This window comes from Lampetra planeri, chromosome 4 (assembly GCF_965212315.1).
Source record: "Lampetra planeri chromosome 4, kcLamPlan1.2.h2, whole genome shotgun sequence".
Lineage (NCBI taxonomy): Eukaryota > Metazoa > Chordata > Hyperoartia > Petromyzontiformes > Petromyzontidae > Lampetra > Lampetra planeri.
In genome coordinates this window covers 19,753,908-19,779,291 of record NC_136110.1, presented here as the reverse complement: position 1 = coordinate 19,779,291, position 25,384 = coordinate 19,753,908, and the positions used below count along the sequence as shown (strand labels likewise).

General features: G+C 43.8%; 1 protein-coding gene across 9 annotated transcripts in view; it reads right to left on the bottom strand.

Moving 5' to 3' along the window:
- Window positions 1-284: 284 nt before the first annotated feature.
- LOC144717789 (lymphocyte cytosolic protein 2-like) overlaps window positions 285-25,384 on the bottom strand; it is a 50,196-nt gene continuing 25,096 nt past the window's right edge. For 6 of the 9 annotated variants that reach the window (XM_078593441.1, XM_078593447.1, XM_078593450.1 and 3 more), the window contains 12 exons: window positions 21,101-21,165; window positions 15,758-15,774; window positions 14,765-14,918; window positions 13,499-13,545; window positions 12,085-12,124; window positions 11,653-11,813; window positions 10,592-10,640; window positions 9,774-9,948; window positions 8,161-8,383; window positions 6,852-6,929; window positions 4,153-4,293; window positions 285-3,031 (listed from right to left, as the gene is read on the bottom strand). In XM_078593441.1, the coding sequence (XP_078449567.1) occupies window positions 2,906-3,031; window positions 4,153-4,293; window positions 6,852-6,929; window positions 8,161-8,383; window positions 9,774-9,948; window positions 10,592-10,640; window positions 11,653-11,813; window positions 12,085-12,124; window positions 13,499-13,545; window positions 14,765-14,918; window positions 15,758-15,774; window positions 21,101-21,165 (1,276 nt within the window). In that variant the 3' untranslated portion in view covers window positions 285-2,905. The remainder of the gene's footprint in view (window positions 3,032-4,152; window positions 4,294-6,851; window positions 6,930-8,160; window positions 8,384-9,773; window positions 9,949-10,591; window positions 10,641-11,652; window positions 11,814-12,084; window positions 12,125-13,498; window positions 13,546-14,764; window positions 14,919-15,757; window positions 15,775-21,100; window positions 21,166-25,384) is intronic. The other 3 variants (XM_078593442.1, XM_078593443.1, XM_078593444.1) reach the window with 3 other exon arrangements.

Below are 25,384 nucleotides of genomic sequence, written 5' to 3'. Positions count from 1 at the left end.
GCTTTTGTGGATTTTTCTAAGTGAATTTGTTTTTGGAGTACAAATGAACACAATGCAGAGGTCTCATATTGAATGTTTAGAAGTGTCGGTGAGCTGCAAGGGATGAGAAATGGATGATGGCCAATGGACACGGCTGGTTACGAATTGGCATCCAAAGAAGGAATCCGCTCGAGAAGACGGCCACTGTGGGGTCGAGATCAGTTCAGGTGCATGAGAGGTGGATCATAGCATTGTTTGACTGTTTAAAAAAGAGAGCAGATGCAAATATCACACGTTCAATACAATTCAGGAATTCAATGGTATATTTTATGTCACATTCCTTAAAAAAGAAAATAACTTACATGAAACTAACATATGCATGTTTACAAAAGCAGAACTGGGAAAAGTCCGAATGAAATATTGATGGTAAATGCAAAACAATTAAGCAAGCTTAAAAAAAATCTAATAGTTTCTATAACAATATTCATTAAATAGTCCATTTGAATAAGCTTTGTAAATATAAATGGCTACGTTTTTTAATTTGTGAATTCATCTTAACTGTGACGGTAGAGATGGTGAGTGGAGGCTGATGAAATATTTTTCTCTTACATGGAATGCAGTGAAAGGGCAGGATTCTCATCTTGACAAATGCTGATTTTTATCTGATGTTTAGCACAAATGTATCAATGTCATTATTAGCACCAACGGGACAAATCACCACAGCGATCTTTCGGCCGTTTCATTAATAAAATAATCTGACCCCATGTGTCTCCAGGTCAAAAGCTAAATTGTCTAAGCCAGTCAATACATTTCAGTTCCGTGCTAGAGCTCAGTATACCCACGGGACACACACTGCTAACTTTCCACTAAGTGGTACTCATTTGATTCCAAGAGTGGTTTGCCAAGTCGGGCTGAAAATTGAGCATTTTCTTCTTTTAAACTTTCGCCACGCGCTACTGTGGGCATCGTCAGGGGTTGGCGTTATCACGCACGCGTTAGGATGGTACTCGACCCAGGAGAGGGCTGATGGGCCGAGTGTGCCTCAAGAAAGATTTGAACCTGTGATTTCTCATTGCCAGACGACTGCTCTGACCACATCGCCGCATTGGAAACAATAACCCACTGCATAACTACGTGTCCCTTGGACTATGCGTGTCATTGGTTTACCGCCCGGTTAGATAAAGTACCACAAACCCTCTTGAACCACAGGGTTAAGGCCATGAATGCACAAACACGGTGAAATGGCAAAATTGCACTGTCATTATCCCCATTATCACCACCCATGTCCCAAACGATAAAAAAAATTACAACCATATGTAATGCTTTAACAGAAATGAACTCAACCATAATCGGTACACTTCACTGCCACGTGTATCTAGTCACGTGCAACTGTGTGTGCGTGCTCATTGTTTTTAAAGGACACATCTCAAGGTGTACAAACGTTGGACTCCTTTGCTAATTTTGTCAACACACAGGCCAACCAGTACATTGTTTGAAGCTTTTCTGTACGTCAGGAAAAGTGTCACAAACACTGATAGGGGGTATACAACCATGCTGTGTTTGTCAAGTGTGTTTGCTGAATTAGCTTGGGCTAAATTAGCACGTTCATCCATTATTATTATTAGCCATCAGGCAGACAGCCATCAGGCGGACAGCCTGATGATGCTAGTTGTAATTACTGGCAAAAAGTTGTACGCGAATTATAAATGTTGTGGGTTTACTCTCCAACACACCGGTGTGCTGAACTAGGAACGAATTGGCATGTTTTGTTTACGTGACAAACCTTGCTAATTGGCTGTGATAGGTGGTGGCGGGTTTAACGACACATTTATATTTACGCAATCTTACCCAAAACACCTCTATTATGGATAATATTTGTCGCGAAAGACTACATGTTAAACATTATTATATCCTTTATTATAATGCAAATAAAAGGGCAAGAGGTCATGATGTATCAAGGCATTGATTCGACCGAACAAACCTCATTATTGCTTGCAACTGTTATTTTTTCATAAGCACTTAATTTAAATATATTTAAATTATAAAATGTAAAGTGTTTCCCTGTTCAAATGAGCAATGGGACAGTGAGTTGGCAGCCCTAAGCGATTGGTGGAAATTACACGTTTCTATGGCGAAAGCCAATTTCTCCACAGAATAACCACTATTGACTCTCCACAGTAGAACTTATTTTATTGGCCCTGGGCAGATGACGAGCTTAGACAGCTCCTGTCCAGGATTTGAATTCGCGACCTCCCAAATCTGAGTTTAAGCATTCTAAATACAACATTTTGTGCACAATCATAAGAAACAAGAATTCCACACATTCTTCAATAACAGCTTGCGTGAAACTAGGACCAATATATCTAACAGAGAGGGTCCTTGCCTATAAACATCTTGCAGTTCACCAGCATTGCTTCAAGCAAGCCTTATGACAGTAAATGTCAAAGCCAGTGCAGAGTTTGCTCTGTGAAGAAGGCGTTTTACCTGCTTATTTTATCTTTCATAACGCTGCCCTAAACAAGCAAGAAAAATACACGAAAGCCGGCATTTCTGGAAATGGCCCTGCATCACAGCAGAAAGATGAACATGGCATTACCTGACTGGGTATAATACTGTATATATATATACACATATACAATAAATGGTGGTCCAAAACACTTTCTGGCCTCAAAGCATTAAGCTGCATTTTTTCTTTGCTAAATAGTTCACCTGGAAAATACCTACAGAAGCAAATTTCTCCATGGCATGTTGCTTCCTTCCTACCTGTCAAAATCCTCACTACATCTCACATGCTGGATCTTACGCTAGTAAACCCATGTCTTATTTTCACCACAAGAACATCACGGCTTGCAGAATGGGAGCTTCCTGTCTCTCTGCCACAGGGATATACACTTGCACACTCAAGTGCAGCCCAGTATTGTGGCGCTCAAATGCAGACGGGGTATCGCAGCCAGGTGCTTGCCAGCTGTGTGGCAGAAGAGGACTCGGTTTTGAGATACAGCGGCTTCTGCTGGTAGTGTTCAACCAGATCCACCACCGTCATGAAGCTGTGCTAGAAGGAGACAAGTGACACGTGCGGCCATGAGACACACGTCCACACACACACCGCCGTCCCGTGTTACAGTGTGCTTGCTCAATAATTAAAGCAAGCCACTTTTAGGCATGTAACTATTGATCATATGAATAACAATTTTCTTAAAGCCCGAGGTTCATGGGTTAAAATCATGCGTGATTTGAGTAGACAGTCACAGTCCATACATTACTGAGTGGACAAAAAAAATGGAAATTAGTTTGAAAGTACTTCCATATTAAATCAAGAATGAGGCGGCGCTCATGTCGTGTTTACAGAACTGAGTTTGTGGTGGAAATTTCACATTCCTATGATGGGGGAAGTCCATTCTGAGGACAATCAAACATCATAATATTTTGGTGGATGAAGCGGGGGATTGACAAAGGTGCTGTAAAATTAATTGTTAACTGAATTCAACACTTCCCAGTTCTGAGGGATTACATGTATGAGCATATTGGATGACTGACCTACAGAGAACGGGTCTTTATTTCATTGTTTAACCAGGTGAGAACTCAAGAGACCAGGGTAGTCTCACTTTCAAGAGTGACCTGGGCATTAGGTCGCCAGTAGAATCCCAAATGAGAAATTTGCGGGCCATTTTCGAATTTGGTAAACTTGGACCCGCGGTAATAATGAGGGCAGTTTGTTGATATGAACCTCTGCAACAAATGGCAAAAAGGGGTGCCACGGCAGCAATATTTTATCTCCCTCGCCTGGTACGCTGGAGGTTGTGGGTTCCATCTCAATCCGGACACCTCTATATTTGGAGTTTGCATGTCTTTCCCCGTGTTTGCGTGGATTTTTCTCTGGGTCCTCCGGTTTTCCCTGCAGATTTATTAACATGCTTTTAGAGTATTTAGCTGCTATACATTTCCACATGATACACTACTTCGTTGAGCTATATAGCTCAGTGGGCCTTACCTGATACAGTAAAAAAAAAAGTTAAATACACTACTGCTAGGTTACATCAAAGGGGTGTCGACAAGCAATAGTCAAGAGAGGCCAATCGATTGGCTCTGTGGTGTTATCTTCCAGGGCCGTTCCCTGCTGACACGACGTCACGAGGCTGTGCTGGTGGTGGGGGGGGATGGCGGCGCCCACACCTCCTTGTTGAGGTAGAACTTTGTGGAGATGGGGTCCCAGTACAGGCGTAAGTTGTAGATGCTGCCACCGTAGTGAACCACCAGCGTGTAGGGCTGCGTCACCGTGTCCCCCGAGCTCTGCCGCACCAGGAATGCGCCATCCTGAAGCGAAAGCCGTGGACTCTCAGTTCAGACATCAATAACCACCAATGTTCGCAGTGGCGAGGTATCAAAGTAACGGATATATCGCACAGTTCGCTAAGCACCGCACCACCACTCCACCATCCCCTCCCCCCTATCAAATTAAATACAGGCAACCCTCGGTTTATGCGCTTTCGTGGTACGCCATTTAAGCATAACGCGTGCTTGGTATTTAGAACTTTCATTGACATACATGAGGTAATTTTCGGAATAACGTCACCTGCAACGCGACATACGCCACCCTAACCTGGATCCGCAACCCAATGGCGTTGCCAGCAGCCAGTGTCGTATGATAAATAGTGTGCTATACGGTACAACATCTCGTCGTGTGTACACCAGCGCCCTTCCCTTTGTTTCCACAACACAACTCCCATGTCGTTACAAAGTGTAGGGGACTAAATTGAGAAGAAACGTTACATGGAGCTACTAAAGTTTTATAAAATAAAAAAAGAACACACGGGGTGCTGAGAGAAATTACAAAGAGAACAGGTTGTGAAGGGATAATTTAGAACACAGGTGGCCGGATGTCTAACATTTGGAGAGGAAGGGGCACAGGTGGTGAAGGGATAATTAATGAGAGGGTGCTGTAGCAAAGAAAACACAGGTACACTATGAGATCTCTTTTACCAGTGGCAAAATATAATGGTAGGTTTTTACCCTTTTAACTGGTACAAAACTGACACCTTTATTCAAGGCATCATGTTTGCAATGACCACAACACAAGTAGTCAATAAAGCAAACAAAAAGAAGCAACTCTGATAAGGATAATAATATGCACTGTCCTTGAAGTTGATTGGCCCACACCCGAGACGGCTTTCTTTAGAGCCTAGTCCCCATTGGTGTAGGGCCAGATGACACCAGAAGGCGTACAACTCAAAAACAGTGCAATATCAGAGTATTGAGAGTTCGGGGTAAACATTTACACTATGAGATCTCTTTTACCAGTGGCAAAATATAATGGTAGGTTTTTACCCTTTTAACTGGTACAAAACTGACACCTTTATTCAAGGCATCATGTTTGCAATGACCACAACACAAGTAGTCAATAAAGCAAACAAAAAGAAGCAACTCTGATAAGGATAATAATATGCACTGTCCTTGAAGTTGATTGGCCCACCCCGAACTCTCAATACTCTGATATTGCACTGTTTTTGAGTTGTACGCCTTCTGGTGTCATCTGGCCCTACACCAATGGGGACTAGGCTCTAAAGAAAGCCGTCTCGGGTGTGGGCCAATCAACTTCAAGGACAGTGCACATTATTATCCTTATCAGAGTTGCTTCTTTTTGTTTGCTTTATTGACTACTTGTGTTGTGGTCATTGCAAACATGATGCCTTGAATAAAGGTGTCAGTTTTGTACCAGTTAAAAGGGTAAAAACCTACCATTGTATTTTGCCACTGGTAAAAGAGATCTCATAGTGTAAATGTTTACCCCGAACTCTCAATACTCTGATATTGCACTGTTTTTGAGTTGTACGCCTTCTGGTGTCATCTGGCCCTACACCAATGGGGACTAGGCTCTAAAGAAAGCCGTCTCGGGTGTGGGCCAATCAACTTCAAGGACAGTGCATATTATTATACTTATCAGAGTTGCTTCTTTTTGTTTGCTTTATTGACTACTTGTGTTGTGGTCATTGCAAACATGATGCCTTGAATAAAGGTGTCAGTTTTGTACCAGTTAAAAGGGTAAAAACCTACCAAAACACAGGTAGTTAATAATTAAGGGCTGAGAGGGAAATATAACACATTCCTGCGGAGGGAGCTGGTAGGAACGTTGGGTTGCTCGGTCAATGGCCAGGGTCAACGGCGGCGTGGTGTATTCCGCAAATATGCCCGACTGAGGGCGGGCACAAGCCAGCGTGAGGAGGTTAAACGTTGAGTTTTATAAGGGCACCACGGGGTGACCAGCCCCTCCCCACCCAGCCCCAACCCTCCCACCCCCCACCCAGCCCCACCCTCCCCACCCAGCCCCTCCCCACCCTCCCCACCCAGCCCCTCCCCACCCTCCCCTCCCCATCCAGCCCCATCCAGCCCCACCCTCCCCTCCCCATCCAGCCCCTCCCTTCCCACCCAGCCCCTCCCTGCACGACGGACGGACACAATAATCCCCTGTGGGCTGGTGTAACCAGGAGGTTCCTACCAGTAAAAGGGGAGCGTCTCTGGCAATAAGCCTATTGATATATGCGAGGATAATATTTGTGATTCTGTCTGCGAGTGTGAGTGAAATCCCCTAACCCCCTCCTTTTTCATTATTTCATATGGGGAAATTGTTTTTGACAAAAATGCGATTTTGAGATACACGCGATTTTTCAGGAACGCATCTATCGCGTATGTCAAGGAGTACCTGTACAATGAAATCACATTTTCTGTCAAGTGACAAAAATAAGTGCTAGCATTCCATACTTTTAACATCCCTCAGGTTTGAAAAATGTGTTGCCCACAATTTAACATTCCTCCATTTGACCGATGATCGTAACAAGTTTTGGCACAAGACACGGCATCCCTGAACGCTCTCTTACCTTGTTGTAGGACTGCACGACTTTCTTAGCCAAACGACTGTCACATTTGCCAGCGTACCACTTCTTGGTTTGCAGATCCTGCACACGTGCATCATCGACAGTCGTTCATATTAACAATACAATGATCATTGATATGTTCAATTGTTTGGTAATTAATATATTTTGAAAATATTCCAGCCTAACACCCTATATAAACACCAACCAAGTCAAACTTTAGCTGCCTTTTAATTTTACAGCCATATCCATATTTCCAGTTTTTTACTCCCAGCCTGACACACCACCATCTTTCGTCGTACAGGCACTGCACTCATACACAAACTCCCCTCCCCTGACATCACAAAAGAATACAGATGGTTATCTATCGGCTTAACTCATGCTAATCCCCTGCCCAACCGCCCGCGACGTCACACGGCCTGCCACATGCCCCCCCCCCCGACCCCTTGACTCCTCCCCCCCCTAACACCCTATATAACACGTTGTCTCTTAATAACTCTCTTCATACGCTGCAGTAATTTTGCTGGAGCAATCAAAACCTGATGACGGTTGCTTGTGTTGGGTCCGAAACGTCGTGATTTAATTAATTTATTTTCATTTTCATGTATTTTTCACCTACGTGACTTTACCGAAAAACCAAAGAGTATGGATCCTTGCAGTCACGAAAACTTCAAATCTAGAATTAATATTCCAGCCTCTTTGTAAATCCACTGTTGGATGAAGGCCTCCCCACTTCATGTCAGTTATGGGGGTTGTCAAATTTACCCTGATTCCAAAGTGTGGGTTAGTAAAGGATGAGCCCTAGGACCAGTGAGATATCACTTACCACTGATTGTAGCCGTGGTCATAAATCTAACTCAGGTCGCCGGGTTCATAGCATAGTACATGAGCCATTGCAACAGCACTCCATTCTATATCGCATGATCGATCGGAATCCCCTGTGGTGGAATGCCATTGTATTTGGGGGCAAAGCTGCAGCGATGCTATGGGAAGGCTACACTCCAGGTGACACCACTAGAACACAAATCATTAGGCTGTTTCAGTTAACCTGTTATACCTCCTTTCTACTGGCACATTCCAAACAATGGTCAATAATTATGACAAAGTTGCAGCCAAGATATGGAATGAATCGAAGAGGATTTCAACTTAGAAGAAGGAACAATGAAAATAGCTCATGTGTGGCAGGTGCTTGGTGGATCATTACATTGCAGGATCGTGTGAGAGGTGGCTTCGGTGTGAGGAGGCCTTCATCCAGCAGTGGATGTTTAACGATGTCCGAGTCTGCGGATTGCGTCGCCTTTGTGCTTTAACTCACGTTAAATGAACTCGAGGCACTGTCGGCTGTCGTGGGCCAGGGTAAGGTAGCGCTGACCCTGCACCCTCCCATCCCGGCGTTGCTATGCGGGCACGAGGAGGAGGGGGTCGGCGCGCCCGCTGCCGTAATGAGTCTGGGAGCGGTGAAGTTCCTGGGCGCCCCCTTGGCCACGTCACTGCCACCGACGCTGTCGAGCGCCGGTCTGAGGCCGGCGCTGAAGTTGCTGTCGAACAACGCATAGTGTAGATGTGTAACAGATGGCGATGTAACAATCCACACAGCACCTGCATAGTATCAACAAGGCTCGATTATTGCAACTTACTAATCAACGGAACGTCTGGCAAAAACATTACCAAGCTGCAGTGTGTACAAAATTCTCTGGCCACGTGTCGTGACGGGTAATGTAAGATCAGGCCATGTCCATCCAGTGCTCGTTTAGCTGCATTGACTTCTGGTTGCCGAACGAATACATTATGAGGTCGCACTCCTTACACACAAAGTGCTTGCCACAAATGAACCACAATACATTGCTGATCTCATAAAGAAGCATAAACCATCACGTCAACTTCGATCATCCTCGCAGCTGTGGCTTGTGGCTAGTTATCGAACAAAGACGGTCACTGCATTGCGCGCTTTCAGATGTGCTTCTGCGGCCGTCTGGAACGCTCTTCTTTCCGATATTAGAAAGCCACTGGAGCTTTACACTTTTAAATCTAGATTGAAAACTAATTTCTTCAGAAATGCTTTTTGTGTTTAGTTTCTTGTTCTTCCTCCGTACTTCCGATTAGTATGGTTGGCTATTTACGGTGTAAAAAAGTTCAACATACATATATGCAATGTGTTGACATAACTACATTACCACCTCTGAGGTAAAATAAAATTCAGGACATACTGTATCATAGGAAAAGAGAATATCTCACGATATCAGATGATAGGATAACTACATGCAAATACAGGTTTGTATTTCACGGTGTATGATCGTGCAACTGACAAAAACGAGACTTCTAATCTCGAGGCAAGACTTACTGGTTTTAAAGGAAAGCCATCTCAACAAAGAGGGGTTGGAGCATTGTGCTGTTAATTCAGAAAAAGCTACACCTAATGTATGTCAATTTGAAGAACTTGATCGATTAATAGGATCAGGATGCGTTGACTATATCAATTATACAATGTAATTATGCCCCAGGCAGTTCCCGGTTTACGGGAGGGTTAGGTTCCGGAGAATGATCCATAACCCGAATTTTCCGTATGTTGGAAACTGAACAATTTTCGCCTCGCTCCACGGTATTCATCCTCAACCTCACCGCGCAGCACTACTTGCACTTTCGTAACTAGCGAAAACATTTCCACATATATTTTTATATGATTTATTGGAGCATTTCTGTAAGGTCGGATTTCTGTAAGTCGGGTCTTCTGCAATCCGGGGACTTACTGTACTTTAACTTTAGAGTACAGTAGACAGTGATCAGCAACTCAAGAAATGTAATTGCTGTGACATAAGTAAAAAAATAAACGTGTCCATGCTAAGATCCCTGGATCCCAGCAATGCCGGCTCAGTGCCTCTCACTCCACATTGTCTCGGCCAAGCGACCCTGTCCACTCTGACTGTTCACCTGAGTGGAGGCTGCGGCAAGGGGATGAAGGCCCTGGGCATCCCTCGGGCGTCTGGCAGCGGCCACGATGAGGATGCCACGGGTAACTGAGGAAGCTGTCCTCGTCCGTGGCCACTCTGGCTCTCTGAGTTGCCCTTGTGAATTGCGCCGTAGAAACACCTCCGTGAATGGAGTTCTGTTTTCCGTTTTTGTTTAAGAGGCAGACGGACAAAGTAATTAGCATGCTGTTTCCAGAAAGGGAATGCTTGTGAGTTTCGTATTTATAAAATAGTGGAAGCACATAGCTCGTGCTGTGTTGTGGAAGTTGCTGGTCGGTTGGACATTGAGCCACTCCTTAACTCAATTATTCACCACACCCTCCATATCAACCAACGATTCAATGAATTGTCGCAATTCAGGATGGTGATTCATGTATGCATATATGATGCTCTTTTTTTCGCACCGTACGTAGCCAATCGTGCGAATCAATTCAATAATTATTTATTTGGATTCGGAAAGTCAGGTTTTGGGGAGGTCATGATTGGGAAAATTGAGTTTAGGGAGGTCAGGTTTAAGGAGGTTGGGTTGTTGATGCCACCACAGTTCCACACTTTACCATCACTTAATTCCTTCTGCCAGATCAGCTGTTGAAAAATGTACTTCCAACTTCCCATGTGCGATTCTACAGTTCCATCACCACCATCACCTCACTTTAGGTTTCTCCCTTAATAATCTATCTTGGCACCCTGTCATCTTCCATAGAGGTCAGTGTTCTGTGTGTGAATGGGCACACTGACAGGACATTAGCTGTATCAATGAGACTTGTGCAGTAACATCACCTTTTCCAGAAGTTTCCTTGGGAAGGTCCTTCTCCCCTTGAACCGAATTCTGCATTAACAAAAAATAGTATCGACATGAAGTAGCAATCATAATAATAATGTCTATTGTAGTCTTATATGGCGTCAGTCATGCAAAATGCATCTCACAATTAATGAGGAACCACAGACATGCTGGAAGGCAGCAAGGCGCCAATAATTCCCCAAGCCCTTCAAGTCCTCTATGTATTAAGATGTATTCAGAAAAGTCATGAGTGTTTATACAAATCAACATAACTTATGAAGTATATGTATGCAGCCGCATCTGAAGGAGATGCTGTACAAAAAAAAGTGCAGAAATGCTAATTTTGGTCAAACAAAATGAGGCTAAGTGGAAAATTCAGGGAGAGCAGAGCACTGAAAAAATCTAATGAAATGATGATCTGTATAATTGTTTTGTCTTATTTCACAAGCCTACACCGTCCAATGTGACAAAGTATGCTCAAACAACTGCCATGACTGAAAGCCTCTGTCCAGCCAGTGGATTCCGGTTCCCCCCCTAAAGCTCTGCTCATCGTACAGTGGCCGAGATATCGAGTGTCCAGGCGTTGCAGCTGCACTAGAGCCCATGGAGTGGAGGGACCCACCAAGGACCTGCGCTACAACGAGTAGAGGGGTGGGAGGTGGTGGTGTGGACGAGCTCTGTAGAGGGGCCCCCAATTTATTCCTCCCATCAAGGTCCCCGCCAACCACGAAACCAAAAGATTTCATCCTCAAATTCTGCTAAACACAGACAGCGTGAGCGTAATCTCTCGAGCAGGTGGGACAGGGTTAAAGAAGGGTTGGTTGTGGTCACCGTTGGCTCCACCAAAAACTATGAAAATTTATGATAATCACTAAGATTCTCCTTCTTCCTGGAATTGTTGCCACTCGGGTGGGGACTGCCTTCCTGATCATCTCTCTCCTCTCCTCCTGCCTACTTGCCTGTCTTGTCCAATGATCAACAAGGTTACCTGCCTACCTGTCTACCTACCTGTCCGTCTACTCCGGTCTGTTCATCTGGATGCCAGTGTCTCTGTCCTCACCTTCATCCGGCCGGGCCCACATGAGCTGATGCTGAGCGAGGATTGGAGGTGGGAGGGCCGTGGTACTGGGCTGGGGGGGGTCCCGGCCCTGCTTGTGGAATTCCCCCGGGGGATCAGGGTGGCTCTCACAGACTTCAATACCCCCCTGGTCGCCGCTACAGCTAAGCGAAGATAGCAAATACCGTGATTAACAAAAACAACAACCGCCACGAAGTGACAGTAACGTCACCACAGCTCATTTGCCAGAGTCGGTGCATTTTGAGGCCACGGGAAATGCTGAATGTATGTTTTCACATGACTGAGACTGAAGAGAAACTTCAACCATTAAAAAGCGCATGTTTAACACGTAGGCTTTCGCGACCAATATCATTCATAATTGAGGATTTTTGGGTTAGATCGCATAAAGCACATGGCACTATTTGTAGCACTTACTATTTTGGGGTGAAATATCTTCTTCATTCTCATAATCAAACTGAAAGTAAAGAAACAATTTCATCAGACACAATGCATAATTTTTCCAATTGATTGTTTATTAAAACATAGGATCAGGGAGAGGAGGCGTCTTTCAACATCAGAGGGTGGGCCCAACCCGGGGAGGTAACAGTGGAAATACTGGGCTAGGATTGGTCATCTAGGTTCAAAAGCAAGAGCGGGAAAGTGGAATAGGGGGAGGAGACAGTGAGGAGTTGGTTGGGAGGCAGAGAGATGGGATTGGTGGAGGAAGATGGGGGACGAGAGGGAGGGGGGTAGGGATAAAGGAGAGGGTCAAGAAGGGGGAGAGGGGACAGTTGGGAGAATTAACCTTATGGCGGTACCCCGGGGTACCAGAGTACCCCGGCTCTTGCATAATGTCAGTGATGCAGTCATTTTTAGTCTGTTGATGGTTGGCGATGTGGCAATAGACTCATTTTGGCGAGCTGTAAACGATGCACTATTAAAAGTTTAATTTTTCGATAACTGATTTTTTATGTTAATGTTTGACGTTTCGACATCGCAGAGTAGCACTGATTTCGGATTGATTGGTACCCCAGTCGCGGAGTTAAGTACACCCCTTGAAAACATAGTGTCCCAGAAATAAAATATTGAATTTCCTCAGCCATTTTGTATTATTTGGTACCCCGGGGTACCACCATAAGAATCAAATGATGTCTGGAAGCTTGTCAGTCGGTGTGCTAAAATAAAGGTCCTCATATCCGACGTTGGTGTCCTGAGTCCTTCTACGTATGTATTATTATTAGCACCTTTGATTAGCATGGTTGGTTAAGTATGGTGCGAAAGAAGTTCAACATACATACGCACTTATTTCGACTACAATAACACCTAGTAATTGACAAATGTGCGAGATGACTAGTATTACAGACAACATTTGTCAAGCAGTGATTGGAACCCATGTCCTTTGCAGATTATACTAAAGTAACATCGAGTATATTGTATAATGTACAGCCCTTTGTCAAACCACTGCTGGATGAATGCCTCACACCATGCGGGTCACGGGGGTTCTATGACCAAATTTCACCCCGCTGCTCAGTGCAGGTGAGCAAAGGAGGACACAGGACCAGTTCCGATAATGCTTGCTACAGATGGCAGCTACGGGGCCGGGAATGGAACTCAAGTTGGTCGCCGGGTTCATAGTGCAGTGCGCTAACCACTGTGCCACTACTCCCTTTTCTGATATCGTATAGGTCCTTCCACTTGTCAAATGGCGATGCCGCCCTTTCTCGGTTACCATTATATTTGCCGTTTCTGGCCCACTGAATGGCTTTTTCCTGGTAGGACAGTGTATACTGATGATGGGAGTACATATCGATATCAATTGTAAAAAAAAATAAGTGATGAAGAGTTTTACCGCATTCATATGTTCAACAGGCTTAGGTCTTCGCGGTTTTTGGGATCCTGGGTGAGGAAACATACCACATTAATATATTACTTGGCATTCCAGCACAATAAAGAAAAACATTCTGGCTGACCGTTGATTATAATTATTTACTACTATAATGAGCTAAGAATGTCCGTGGGTCCTGCGTGTGACGTCACTCTACGTCAGCCAGCTCCCCTCATTTATAATCATGAACAGGTGACGTCCTCCACATGGACCCCCCCCCCCCTCATTAATAATCATGAGCGGATGACATCACCACATCGAACAGCCCCCCACATTAATAATAATGAAGAGGTGACGTCTTCCAAATGGACACCTCCCCTCCCTTAATATAAATTAGCGGGTGACGTCACTCCACATGGGGGGACGAGGCACCCCCCCCTCCTCAGCGTCAGCTTCCAAACCTCACTACAAAGGCAGAACCCTCATATCACGTGATCTCCGTAACGCTATTGAGACAGAAGTAAAACGGATGTCATGATGAACAAGGGATTATAACCTTTAAATGAAATAAGTCTGTGTCACCACGCTCCTACAAATTGCACACGAATTGATTCAATGAATATCACATCGTGGTCTGTTTTTCGCTTGCAAGTTTCAGATTTACTGAAATACACCCTGTCCTTGGACGGGCAAAAGACTAGTACAGCAATATTAGTCCTCTTAATTGACACAGGAAAGTCTCACTGAGACCCGAAAACATTTTGAGTGGTTCTTGCTAAAACTAGATTCGAAGCTTGATACATTTAGCATTTTATAATGTCGGAGGAAACTGCAGTGACATACTAGAGTGCATCATTTTCCCACCAACCCGGTTACAGCATGAATTGGTCAATGCATGACAAACAAACCAATATTTTTTACATTTTCCGCAGGAATTTAGCCAGATTGAGTGCAGACCCAAATTTAATGTGAGGGCTTTATTATACAAACAACGATGATTAGGATAAGAACATCAACACACGACAGGGTAATCACAAGCGGATGTCTGTATTTCAGAATCCGAATTTGTTATTTCATCCTGGATTCATCCAATGAGCTATGAAGCTCTTTTTCATAGATGTCGAGTAGGGGCACGGGCGTCAGAAAGTTTAAACAACAAATAATACAAAAACCACAGAGGAGTGCAAAAAACGATAGAGGAGTGCTAACTGGAGGAAAGGTAAGCAAGTCAACGGTGCAAGCTCAGTGTCTCTGACCTCTGACCCAATGGGCCATCTCAGACGATGGTACCTTTGGCAGGAGAGAGGTTGCCGAGGTTGGCGCTCGCCCCATTTGGAATGATGTAATCCATATCGCTGTCACTCGATGAATCCTGAGTGCTGCTCTCCTTGTTGGATGCCTGGTGCTGCCCAGCCTGAGTGATGCAGTCATCGTAAATGCAAGCCTGCGATACGGGGAGCACGAGGCAAGTGCTAAGATAGTGCTTTGCAACCAGTTCGCACAATGGACTTGCAATATTCGAGTTGCCGGTTCAATCTCCAGGCTCAGCAGTTGACGCAATGCGCACATTTCTTAATTTCCCTGCCTCTGTTCACCCAGCAGTAACAAATGTATACACTAGTAAATCGACCGCAATGTTGCATGTAGTGGGGTAGAGTGTGGGTCATTTTAACTCTTTTAAAGACATCTGGTCAGTGTGGAATTATTGGCCGAAATATACTCTAGAGATCTCCAGAGCTCCCTGGAGTGGAGGCCCTTCCTCCAGCAATGGAGTCAGCAATCAATTTCAGGGCTGTACCTTTACCTTTTTACTCATAGTAACACACTCCAGACCACTGTTTGAGGTTTGTCATTTTTCTCATGAATCCATCAGATGGGAACATTTTACTGTAATGTCTTGCGGTTGTAGGGTCATGAGGTAAAAAAACCTAGTCGCGGGTCATTTTCGATATTTGTCAATCCAGGGTAGATAAAAGGAGTTCCACTTAGCGTGAAGTCAGGAGGTGTTTCAGATAGAGAGAATGGCATCTGAATTTCTGTCACTAGCTCTGGGCCAGTCGTATTACTGATCCCTGCCGTGGCAATGTGGAATTTCCACTATTGGCTCATGAAGATGATGCTCATTTGAGCGTTGACACTTTTAACTCTTGAGAGTTTTACCGCGATAGTTTACTCATGTATTATATTTCCGAATAAAACAATGCCGTGCATTAATGAAAAGAGAATGCATTAGAGAAAGAATAATGCATGTGTGACAGGTTTTTTCCATGCATATGTTCATACCTCTGATTTGTATGGCACTGAAAAAAAATAGAACAGACAACATAAAATGGTTGCATTGTTAAATAACTGGCTGATAGAGACATCCTCGTGATCACCAAATGCATCAACGATGGAGAAGTTTCCAGCAATACTATTAAGTGACTCAGAGGGTTCATAATGACCATAGAAGAGTACTGGGCCAGCTCCTCTGGCTTAAAATGCTACTCATGATTTAGCCAGGTTCTCAGGTGAAATTAGTTGATGGTCTCAGTTCATTTCAGCAATGCCTGCACGTAAAAACTGCTTTGGGGCTTTGTTTGGCTTAGCCCAGAAATGAAAATGTATTCGTCAGACAGGAATGTTGGGTAAGCACTTGATCATAGTGAGATAGCTGTAGTTACATGCTGTCTATATGCAGTAACATTTATGGTACGATGTATTTGTTGGGAATTGGCGGCGTGATTTGAGTATCTGTTTAACAAATCGAAGGGTGCAAGTTCAAACCCTGGTTGTGGATTGGCGCAGCCCATCATCATCATCGTCCATTTGGTGTGCGGAAAATGAGCACCACTGAGTGGGAAGTCAACAGTGGTTGACCCAAGCATAGCCTGGCTCCTGCCATAGAAGCAGGGAATTTTTCTATGACTGGATCAGGAACAGCCACAAATAAAGATGCTTGATTGAAATATGATGAAGGTTTTGACGAACGGCAGGTGAGTGTCTTTGTGGCTGGCACTGAATTTTGAAGTGCATATGCAGAGTTTGGTAGTTTTGTGTATAGGCCGAGCGATGGCACGTTTGCTGCTTGTTGCAGAGGCTGAGGGTTCAAGTCCCCCAGCTCCTCTGGTAATTATTGCTGGTGTATTGACCGCTAATGTGTTTTCTGCTGGTGTATTAACCGCGGGTGTATTATCTGCTGGTGTATTATCTCATGTATTACACGCTAGTGGTGTTATCTAGATTTGAAGCTTTCGTGACTGCAAGTATACATATTCTTAGGTTTCATCTTCTTGGTTCTTTCGGTAAAGTCACGTAGAAGGGAAGTAATAAAATAATAAAAATAAAACATAATAAAACAATTCTCACGACGTTTCGGCCACAACGCAAGCAGCCGTCCTCAGGCAAAGAATGAGACATTATCAAGCTAGGAGCTTATATAGGTGTAGCGAGGAGGAGCGCCTTAACAAAAGAATGTGCATATGAAGAGGAATTTTAGCATACCAATGGGCAATGCGTAGGAGGGGGGGCGGAGGGGTTTCAAAGTCCCATTATGCCCATGCATTATGCAGGATCAACAGCACCACGGGGGGGCGCAAGGAACAACGTTAATAAAGGAAAGGAATGTTAATGATATGTAGCTGCATTTACCAAACAACCACGTAGAAAACCAAAGTAAAAACTACATAAAAAACTAAAATATAAACTGATACTTACTATACTCTACAATAAGCTGAGTTACTAACAACAAATAATAAATTACAATTCTACGTCGTAAGAAGTATATAATATACTTCCATCTAAACTTTATTCTCTTAGCATATACAGTACTATATACTGCCATAGATAAACCCAACATTAAATTATATACTGTATTGCTGTAAACAACCCTATACTTTATACATTTTAATATAACACTATGTATTATTCAACTCACCCTAATGTGTATCGAAATGGTTTATTACGTCCTTCCAATGATTGCTAAGCCTGAATCCATCTTCTCGGTTAAAATTGTCTCTGTGTTTGTATATGTGGATCGCCTCATGAACGAATCTCTCATGATAGCCAGATGGCTTGCAGAGAACCTCCGTCTTGGAGAAGTCAATGTCATGTGAGCCCACTGAGTTGTAACAGTGGTCTGCCACGGCTGAGGTGTTTGTCCTACCGTGTTTTAGATCAGCTTTATGTTCACGAATGCGGTCTGAGACGTGTCGTTTGGTTTCCCCAATGTAACTGCTACCACAGAGGCAACTTAGTTTGTAGACGCCAGGGTACTGTATGTCTGGAATCACATCTTTTACAGACGGTACCAGATCACGGATTTTATGTACTGTGTTGAATCGGACCTGGATCTTGTGTTTAATCAGGATTTTGGAGATCTTTTTTGTGACCCCAGCAATGTAGGGTAAGGTGATGGTCTTGAAAGGCTCCTCAACAGGATCCTTCTTAATGGTTGGAGTGATGGCTTTGCGGATTGTGTAGTCGGAGTAACCATTAGCCTTAAGAGCTTGGCGTACGTGTTTGAGTTCACTGGAAATGTGTTCATGGTCGGAGATGCATTGGGCTCTATGATATAGAGTCTTGATGAGGGAATTCTTCTGGGATGGATGGTGGTGGGAATCCGGTTTTAGATAAGCATTCGTGTGGGTGGCTTTCCTGTAGACAGAGTGGCTCATTGAACCATCAGGTCTCCTTTTGATTAGGACATCCAAAAAGGGTAGCTTGCCATCATTTTCGACTTCCATGGTGAATCTGATGGCTGGGTGTATGGAATTGATGTGGTCGAGAAATTGGTCTAGAGCAGGCCGGCCATGTGGCCAGATGACAAAAGTGTCGTCTACGTACCTCTTCCATAAGGTCGGGCGTAGAGTGGCAGTCTGGATGGCGTCCGTCTCAAATTTCTCCATGAAGATGTTGGCTACAACCGGAGATAGGGGGGAGCCCATTGGGGTGCCCTCAATTTGCTTGTAGAAGGTTCCATTCCAGGTGAAGTATGTATTCTCTACTGACCTGGTATCGACAATCAAGGGGATTGCCCTGTCCCCAGACGACCTGCTTGTCAGTTTTGATGTGGTTTCCTTGTTCACCAAGGTGCCTGTGCCCGACACCATCGCAATCATTGAAGACTTGGTTCATCAAGGACTAAATGCTGGGGTACCCCCCCTGGTGAGACACTGCTTAACCAATACATACTTCACCTGGAATGGAACCTTCTAAAAGCAAATTGAGGGCACCCCAATGGGCTCCCCCCTATCTCCGGTTGTAGCCAACATCTTCATGGAGAAATTTGAGACGGACGCCATCCAGACTGCCACTCTACGCCCGACCTTATGGAAGAGGTACGTAGACGACACTTTTGTCATCTGGCCACATGGCCGGCCTGCTCTAGACCAATTTCTCGACCACATCAATTCCATACACCCAGCCATCAGATTCACCATGGAAGTCGAAAATGATGGCAAGCTACCCTTTTTGGATGTCCTAATCAAAAGGAGACCTGATGGTTCAATGAGCCACTCTGTCTACAGGAAAGCCACCCACACGAATGCTTATCTAAAACCGGATTCCCACCACCATCCATCCCAGAAGAATTCCCTCATCAAGACTCTATATCATAGAGCCCAATGCATCTCCGACCATGAACACATTTCCAGTGAACTCAAACACGTACGCCAAGCTCTTAAGGCTAATGGTTACTCCGACTACACAATCCGCAAAGCCATCACTCCAACCATTAAGAAGGATCCTGTTGAGGAGCCTTTCAAGACCATCACCTTACCCTACATTGCTGGGGTCACAAAAAAGATCTCCAAAATCCTGATTAAACACAAGATCCAGGTCCGATTCAACACAGTACATAAAATCCGTGATCTGGTACCGTCTGTAAAAGATGTGATTCCAGACATACAGTACCCTGGCGTCTACAAACTAAGTTGCCTCTGTGGTAGCAGTTACATTGGGGAAACCAAACGACACGTCTCAGACCGCATTCGTGAACATAAAGCTGATCTAAAACACGGTAGGACAAACACCTCAGCCGTGGCAGACCACTGTTACAACTCAGTGGGCTCACATGACATTGACTTCTCCAAGACGGAGGTTCTCTGCAAGCCATCTGGCTATCATGAGAGATTCGTTCATGAGGCGATCCACATATACAAACACAGAGACAATTTTAACCGAGAAGATGGATTCAGGCTTAGCAATCATTGGAAGGACGTAATAAACCATTTCGATACACATTAGGGTGAGTTGAATAATACATAGTGTTATATTATAATGTATAAAGTATAGGGTTGTTTACAGCAATACAGTATATAATTTAATGTTGGGTTTATCTATGGCAGTATATAGTACTGTATATGCTAAGAGAATAAAGTTTAGATGGAAGTATATTATATACTTCTTACGACGTAGAATTGTAATTTATTATTTGTTGTTAGTAACTCAGCTTATTGTAGAGTATAGTAAGTATCAGTTTATATTTTAGTTTTTTATGTAGTTTTTACTTTGGTTTTCTACGTGGTTGTTTGGTAAATGCAGCTACATATCATTAACATTCCTTTCCTTTATTAACGTTGTTCCTTGCGCCCCCCCGTGGTGCTGTTGATCCTGCATAATGCATGGGCATAATGGGACTTTGAAACCCCTCCGCCCCCCCTCCTACGCATTGCCCATTGGTATGCTAAAATTCCTCTTCATATGCACATTATTTTGTTAAGGCGCTCCTCCTCGCTACACCTATATAAGCTCCTAGCTTGATAATGTCTCATTCTTCGCCTGAGGACGGCTGCTTGCGTTGTGGCCGAAACGTCGTGAGAATTGTTTTATTATGTTTTATTTTTATTATTTTATTACTTCCCTTCTACGTGACTTTACCGAAAGAACCAAGAAGATGAATCACTGCAGTCACGAAAGCTTTAAATCGAAATTCTTAGGTTTGTTCGGAAAAGTCACGTAGGTAAAAATTTAAAATTAATAAAAGTAAAATAAAATAAAAATCACGACGTTTCGGAGGCAACACAAGCTTCCGTCTTCAGGTGGAACCGTCACAGCACAATAGCTGTATCAAGTAAATGAGAGATTCCAAGAGATACTACCCCATATATATACTGGTTGAGAGGGGGGGGATGGGCCAGGAACGGCCCACTTTTTATTTGATATGTAGACTAGCCGTAGTCTCAAGCCACACCTTACCATAATAATTTTCATTTTTTACCTACGTGACTTTACCGAGAAAACCTAAGAATAGTGTGTTATCTGCTGGTGTATTAACCGTGGGTGTATTATCTGCTGGTGTATTATCTGCTGGTGTATTACACGCTAGTGTGTTATCTGCTGGTGTATTAACCGCTGGTGTGTTATCTGCTGGTATATTATCTGCCGGTGTATTAACCGCTGGTGTATTAACCGCTGGTGTATTAACTTGAGGATTCCATTTTATTCAATAAATAGTAGGCCGTGTGCCAACCTCACTATCCATATTTAAACAATTACTCAATTGGGAAAACACATCGCAATCATCACGCCCGACTGCAAAGCTACTGTAGATTGTCTGTGAAATGGAACCTTTATGACAGCCTTGCACTATAAGAATGACACTAATATCAAATGTGGAAATTATTCAAATTGATTAAAATAATGCACCTTTATATGGCAAGTCTTGTTTGTAGTCGGGAGGAGGAGGAGTTGGTGGTTCTGTCTTCACGAGTCTGTAGCGAAATCAATTTGGAGACAGCAACAACAACAACCACACCAACACCAAATACTGTCAACTCAGCATGTCCTCTATTTTCACTGACTCATAAAACGTCTTCTCAACAGGGCCCTGCAACTGTGGTGTTTGGAAAATTCCTCTCTGATGGGTTTTCTGAGCCTGGGAGGGAACCAATGCATGCATAAAATAAAATGGCTTGGAGGATATAACATGTACAATTATTCATGTGCAGGGCAATACCACTCAAAGGCCTGCTCAGATGGGTTTGTGAACCCACTTGCTGCACTGCCACCTGCTAGCCACGTACAAAGCAGGCCAGTACGATCGTGTAGGTCATTATGTGACTATGTTGCGGTAAAGATATTCACGTTCAACCTTTCCCAGAACCAAACTGTAAAACATTGTAATTACCACCCCAATGAAGATATGCTTCATGCGGTTTCCATTGTGTAAAGACGCCAACACATGTTGTACTTGGAGCCTTTCTTTATTTGACAGAGCACCAAAACTGGGCCCTGCTTCTCTCGCTTTACCCTTGAAGCTCAACGTCCCCTCCCCCTTGTGCTTTTCCCCTTTGAACCCTTTCGGAGCCCAAATATCTCGAAACGTCTCTCAGTGTCCTCCATTCAGCCAACCCCCGTCCTCCCTCGAACGGTTCCCAACCGTCGCCTCAGTTTGAACCTCTCCTCCAATCCCTTCTAACCTTGCATCCCGATCAATCACCATGCAGGCCTCTTGGCACCTACCTCCTGCTAAGTCTGTTTGGCTGCACGTTTGGTTCAGGTGAGTGGTCGAGAATTTCGGTCACGACAATTGCAAGAAATAACGACACTCAATAGGATCTCACTGAGTTAAATACACAACACCGAGATGATAGCAATTTGACCAGAAATATTCATAAATTAACCGCAGCAAGAAGCCAATAGGAAATCAATGACCATGTGTCACCACAGCTACAAAGTTTGTGAAAACGCTCATCCTTGTGTAATAGCCACATACATTCGAGACAAGTTCACAATTTTTTTTCTATTGCATAACCGGAAACCGCTTTGACATTTCATTTCATCCAAATCATTCACTGCTGTGGGAAGCACAATTACTTACCCATTAAATTATCACTCTCAGGACTTTTTCACAATGGCCCTGCATTGGGATATTTGGTCAATTCCATTTTAGAGTGTTTGTATTGCATTAGACGTATATATTTGTCCGCTTACATACTTGAAAATAAGCAGCAAATATTAAAGAGTATTGTCTCTGTAACTTAATTTCACTTGGCACAGCCATCTTCCAGCAAACGGAAGATTAAATAATTTCCGAACTGCGACTATGAAGTCCAAACCATCAAACGTATCAACGACAAATGTGCCGTCCACACAACATCCCGCGATCTACACTGAGCCTGCTGCTGCTGCCTCCTTGGACCGGTTGAACAAACTTAGCATTCGACTCGAAAACATTGCAACTAGAGGCCGACCGAAACTGAATTTCTGGTTTCGAACGAAACCGAAACCAGACCGAAAGTAAAAAAAATACTTTCGGCCGAAACCGAAGCCGAAAGTTTAACTGCACTTTCGACCGAGACTGAAACAGAAAGGTATATAACCGAAGTTACTGAACACAAGATTTATGAAATATGTCATGACGCAATGCTACTTTAATTAAAACTAAATCTAGAACTAATCATTCAGAGCCTGCAGTAAGAGTCGCTAAATATCAAATCTTTAGGCGTTACTTACTTAGTAATTATATCCAAACAAACGAATGTTGTAGTTAAGAAACAACAGTTTTTCCGCATTCAGCCAGACAGGCTGCCATCTGTTGACCGGTCGTATATACATTAGCAGACCGTGGTTGCGGCTGTAACCTCGCTCCCAGGCTGCTGCTGCTGACCTGTGTGTGTTTGCAGCCTATCGCATAGGATTGCCTAGCGCCGACTGAACGGCCGATATGCAGTGATAGACATAGCACTAGCGTTATATTCTAAAAATAGATCTTCGGTTGACGAATGACGACCGAAAGTCAATATCAGTTTCGGCCGAAACCGAAACCAGACTGAAAGTGTGCCGAAAGAAGCCATTTGCCAACTTTTGGCGCCGAAACAGAATTTCGGTCGGCTTCTAATTGCAACACTTGCTTTTCCCTCCTGCCATGCAAAAGATTATGCACGGTTTTTCAAAAGTCACTTGCCCAATCTATAATTAATTATATGAAATGTATTTAATTTAATATTGATTTATTTTTCTGTGATACTTTAAATTTATTATGTAACGCAGTTGTTTTTGCTCTGATTTCTATAGGCCTGGTTATTTTCTTATTATTTTAATTTGCTTATTATTTTGGTGACTCTTGCAAATGATACTCAATCATGTTATCTTCAGTTCTCACTTGGTGAAAAAAATTAAAACTGAAGAAACCTGAGTGAAAACCCACACAAATAAACACTGCCACCTCCTGGCAGTTTATCGCTAACCCCATTCTAATGTTACATCATTCTCAATCAGCAAAATATTTGAATTTGAAAAAAAATTCGCCAGTAAAGAAAATATCAAATCAAAAAAGTTAATTGTCCGCCTTCTGAAATGAGCATGGGTGGTATTTATCTCCGTTTGCGACCCTGGGCGAAATTTCACATTCTCGTGGTGGTTGCCAGGCTCTGTATTCGGATAACCACCGTTAACATATTCAACGTTAACATGCAAAAACATTGTCACGCGGAAATTTCGGGGTACCAGTACCTGTAGCGTGACCCAAACCATCGGCTCCACAGAAACTAGCTCAGCCGGCAAACGCTTTGACCACTCTGCTACCACCCGGCCTTGTTGTTCATTATGGCATCATCGGTCAACTTTCCTCCCAACTATAAGGAATAAGAAGGTTTCATATTGTATTTGCCAAAGGCGTTTTGCGAAAGTTGACCCAGAGCTTGTGCTGCCATTGCGGAAAGGAAGCAGACTGCGTCCGCACAACATTTCTAAGAATTATGGCAGTGATGAGGATATTAGGGGAAGAAAATAACTTCCTTCAAATGTAAAGAGTAGCGCTGCTGACGGTCGATTGGGAAATATCCATTTGCGGTGAATGACTAAACATGGTGTGAGAAAGAGGATGTAGTGCTGTACGTATGCATGCGTAAATCAGTCCTGGGCCTCCCCCTGGACGACTCAACGGTAGTACCTGGTGCAGTGTGTGTACATCAGCAGTGGGAAGACAAAGGCAGGCAAGGTTGCCCACACCGACCCCTCATGTGCCATGCCGGCCTTCACAGGTGCTCGCTAATAACAAGTCTATACAGTACGGGGTGTCTCTGTGTGTGTCTTTGTCAGTGGTTCACATGTGCCGCAATCCCCTGCAAACTGGGCTCGATTCCTGACCATGGGATACCATCAGCATTGATATCTCCCATGGTTGGCGTATCCTTAACTAAATAACTGCTGCAGTGTCAACAAGAAAAATCAGCAATGGGGAGACAAAGACGGCCAGGCATGGCGTGGGTCACACCACCGCCTTTTAAATCGAGGCAGCCTTCACTGGGCGCTTATAGTAGGTGCTCCATGGTGTATCTGGCTAAATTTGGTTCTTTGTAATTGATGAATGTGTGCGTACATATGTTTGGGGAGCGGTGGTGCAGCAGTTAGCGCGCTGTGCTACGAACCCAGTGGCACGAGTTTGATTCCCGCCCACGCGCAACAACAGCGAAGATTATCTGAACCGGTCTTGGGCCTCCCCTAGGTCGACTCGGCCTCAAATTAGTACCGAGTGCGGTGTGGAAACATCGAGCATGGTGCTGGCCACTCACTCCCTCGTGTACGGTGCCGGCTTTCATGGGTGTTCGCTTACAGCACTTGCCCTAACAGTCTGGCAAGGCTTTACGGGGGATCTTTGTCTTTGTACATATGTATTCAAGTTTGTGTACGTTTGCAGCTAAGTATGTGTGCGTGTATATGTGAATGCGTATGTACAGTGAGGGAAAAACGTTTTCATTCATTTTGATGTTTTACCTACGTGACTTTACCGAAAAAACCTAAGAATAGGGAAAAACGTATTTGATCCCCTGCTGAATTTGTACGTTTGCCCACTGACAAAGAAATGATCAGTCTATAATTTTAATGGTAGGTTTATTTGAACAATGAGAGACAGAATAACAACATCAAAATCCAGAAAAACGCATGTCAAAAATGTTATAAATTGATTTGCATTTTAATAAGGGAAAT